This window comes from Sinocyclocheilus grahami, unplaced genomic scaffold (assembly GCF_001515645.1).
Source record: "Sinocyclocheilus grahami isolate Dianchi unplaced genomic scaffold, SAMN03320097.WGS_v1.1 scaffold33145.1, whole genome shotgun sequence".
Lineage (NCBI taxonomy): Eukaryota > Metazoa > Chordata > Actinopteri > Cypriniformes > Cyprinidae > Sinocyclocheilus > Sinocyclocheilus grahami.
The window spans coordinates 1-1,864 of record NW_015521759.1 but is presented as its reverse complement, the minus strand read 5'-3'; the positions used below and the strand labels follow the sequence as shown (position 1 = coordinate 1,864).

Sequence of the window (1,864 nt, the reverse complement as noted above, 5' to 3'; positions counted from 1 at the left end):
GACCAAATAACTTGAACGCACATGATGTTGCAATTACAACTTCCCAACTCGAAAATACGAACTTCCCATGAGAAATTTAATGCAACATAACTCAGCTTGTTATTAAAACAAAAAGAACAATTTTGAAATCTGCACCCCTGAAGCCAGAGTAGTCAAATTTAAAGCCAGGTGTATGGTGTATTTCAGATTTATTTTACAGTGTTGCTGTTGTTTTTTTATAGTAATGAACAATAAACCTTTTTTCTATTTTAGTGAGTTACTTTCGACTGTTTTTGAAAGTCAATCAATCAATAAATAAATACAGGTTTGGGACAACATGAGGGCGAGTAAATTATGACAGAATGTTCATTTTTGACATATTTCTAAATTCGAATAAAGTGTGAACTCAAAATGAATACCCAGCCCTAAACACGGGTTCCCCTAAGAATTGTTATTGAAGACGCTTACCTTTATTGCGAGTTCAGGAGGATGAAGATTGACAACTCTCATTGTGGAAAGGGAAGTCTCACTTTCCTCAACTTGCCCATACACCACGAAGAGCAGGTTGGACTGTTCCACAAGGTAGGGCATGTACTCAAAAGCTTTGACATCTATTGTCAGGGACTCAGCTGTAAAGATATTATGATCACACTATGACCTAAACCGTTAACAATTTTTGTAGAATTCCTTAGAGCTGTTATAACTCGATCTCAAGATAATGAACAGTTTTACAGAAACACTTGTGTCGGACTCACTCGTCGAGGCTTCCACGGTTGCAGATTTGTTTTCGAACTTAAAAGTTGTGCTAGTGACGCCTGTGTAATACACCACACAGCCAGTGATGATGGCGCTGATGATGCAGGTTTGGCTGGTCTGGTTCTTAATGTTCAGAGTGAGCTTGAGGTTTTCACCCATTTTGATGGTGTCAGCCTGGAGCTCGATGGTCACACCTGCTTCAGCGAGTGGCATGTAGTCCCTGGAAGAAACTCCACGACGCTCTGCCATCTGCATGGCCTCTCTCTCCTTAAGACTTCCTAGATTCATGGAGGTTGAAGGCAAAATATTGGCATTTTCCACTCCTTACCACATCAATCAAAACTCTATTGTTTGGTGCACATGTCCATAGGATGTTTGGCTTCCTCATGTAAGTCTGTTGAATAATCAAATAACTGAAAGTCTTTGTTGAGTCTGGCAAGTGTCAATAGAGTTCTCACGAGTTACTGAAACCAGTTTTTAAACTGTCGCTCCAAGAATCTAGAACACAACACAATTTAGTATTGACTGCCCTATAATATCAAATTACCCAGTATAAATGCTGGCTCTATAAACCAGCCAAATTAGTAAACCAAGGCTCTTGATTTAAGAGCATGTCAACCTAAGCAAGGTAAAATGCTCTTCCTAGTCACAAATTTGATTAGTCTCTCCAAGACTCGTGTCCAAATTTTGTTTCAAACACTTAAAGGATTGTCTTTTTCTCAGGAAGAGCCCTTGTAAGCCACCATGACTCCTCGAAGTTCACAAGAGGAGTGTCAATCATGTCAGAGAACGATCATTTGAATCACATTGCTACATCGAATGCAGCTCTCCTGATCTAATGTCACATTGCTTTTTAATTCTGTAGATTCATATGAAACATACCTTCTGGGTATTTATAGTTAGATGTGATGTCCTCATATCTGCTACTGTTCTTCTTTTTAGTCAAAATGAGCTTTCCCACATACGCGGGGTCTACACAGATAATCTTCATTTTTCCAAGCTTATCAGCCATATGGAATATCAGATCACTGTTTATCTGAAGACAGGAAAAATATATTTTTTCCATGTCCATTTGTATGTGGCTAAGATTTTAAAGGGGTCATATGATGCGATTTCAATTTTTCCTTTC

General features: G+C 38.7%; 1 protein-coding gene across 1 annotated transcript; it reads right to left on the bottom strand.

Annotated features, from left to right (window-relative positions):
- Positions 1 to 447: 447 nt before the first annotated feature.
- On the bottom strand, positions 448 to 1,747 carry LOC107580422 (protein-glutamine gamma-glutamyltransferase K-like; the record flags this gene model as incomplete). The annotated part of the gene is made up of 3 exons (XM_016266132.1): positions 1,618 to 1,747; positions 735 to 1,013; positions 448 to 608 (listed from the first exon to the last, which is right to left on the bottom strand). Coding segments are annotated over exons 1-3 (570 nt in total), but the record flags the coding sequence as incomplete, so codon positions are not given.
- Between the last annotated feature and the right edge of the window lie 117 nt (positions 1,748 to 1,864).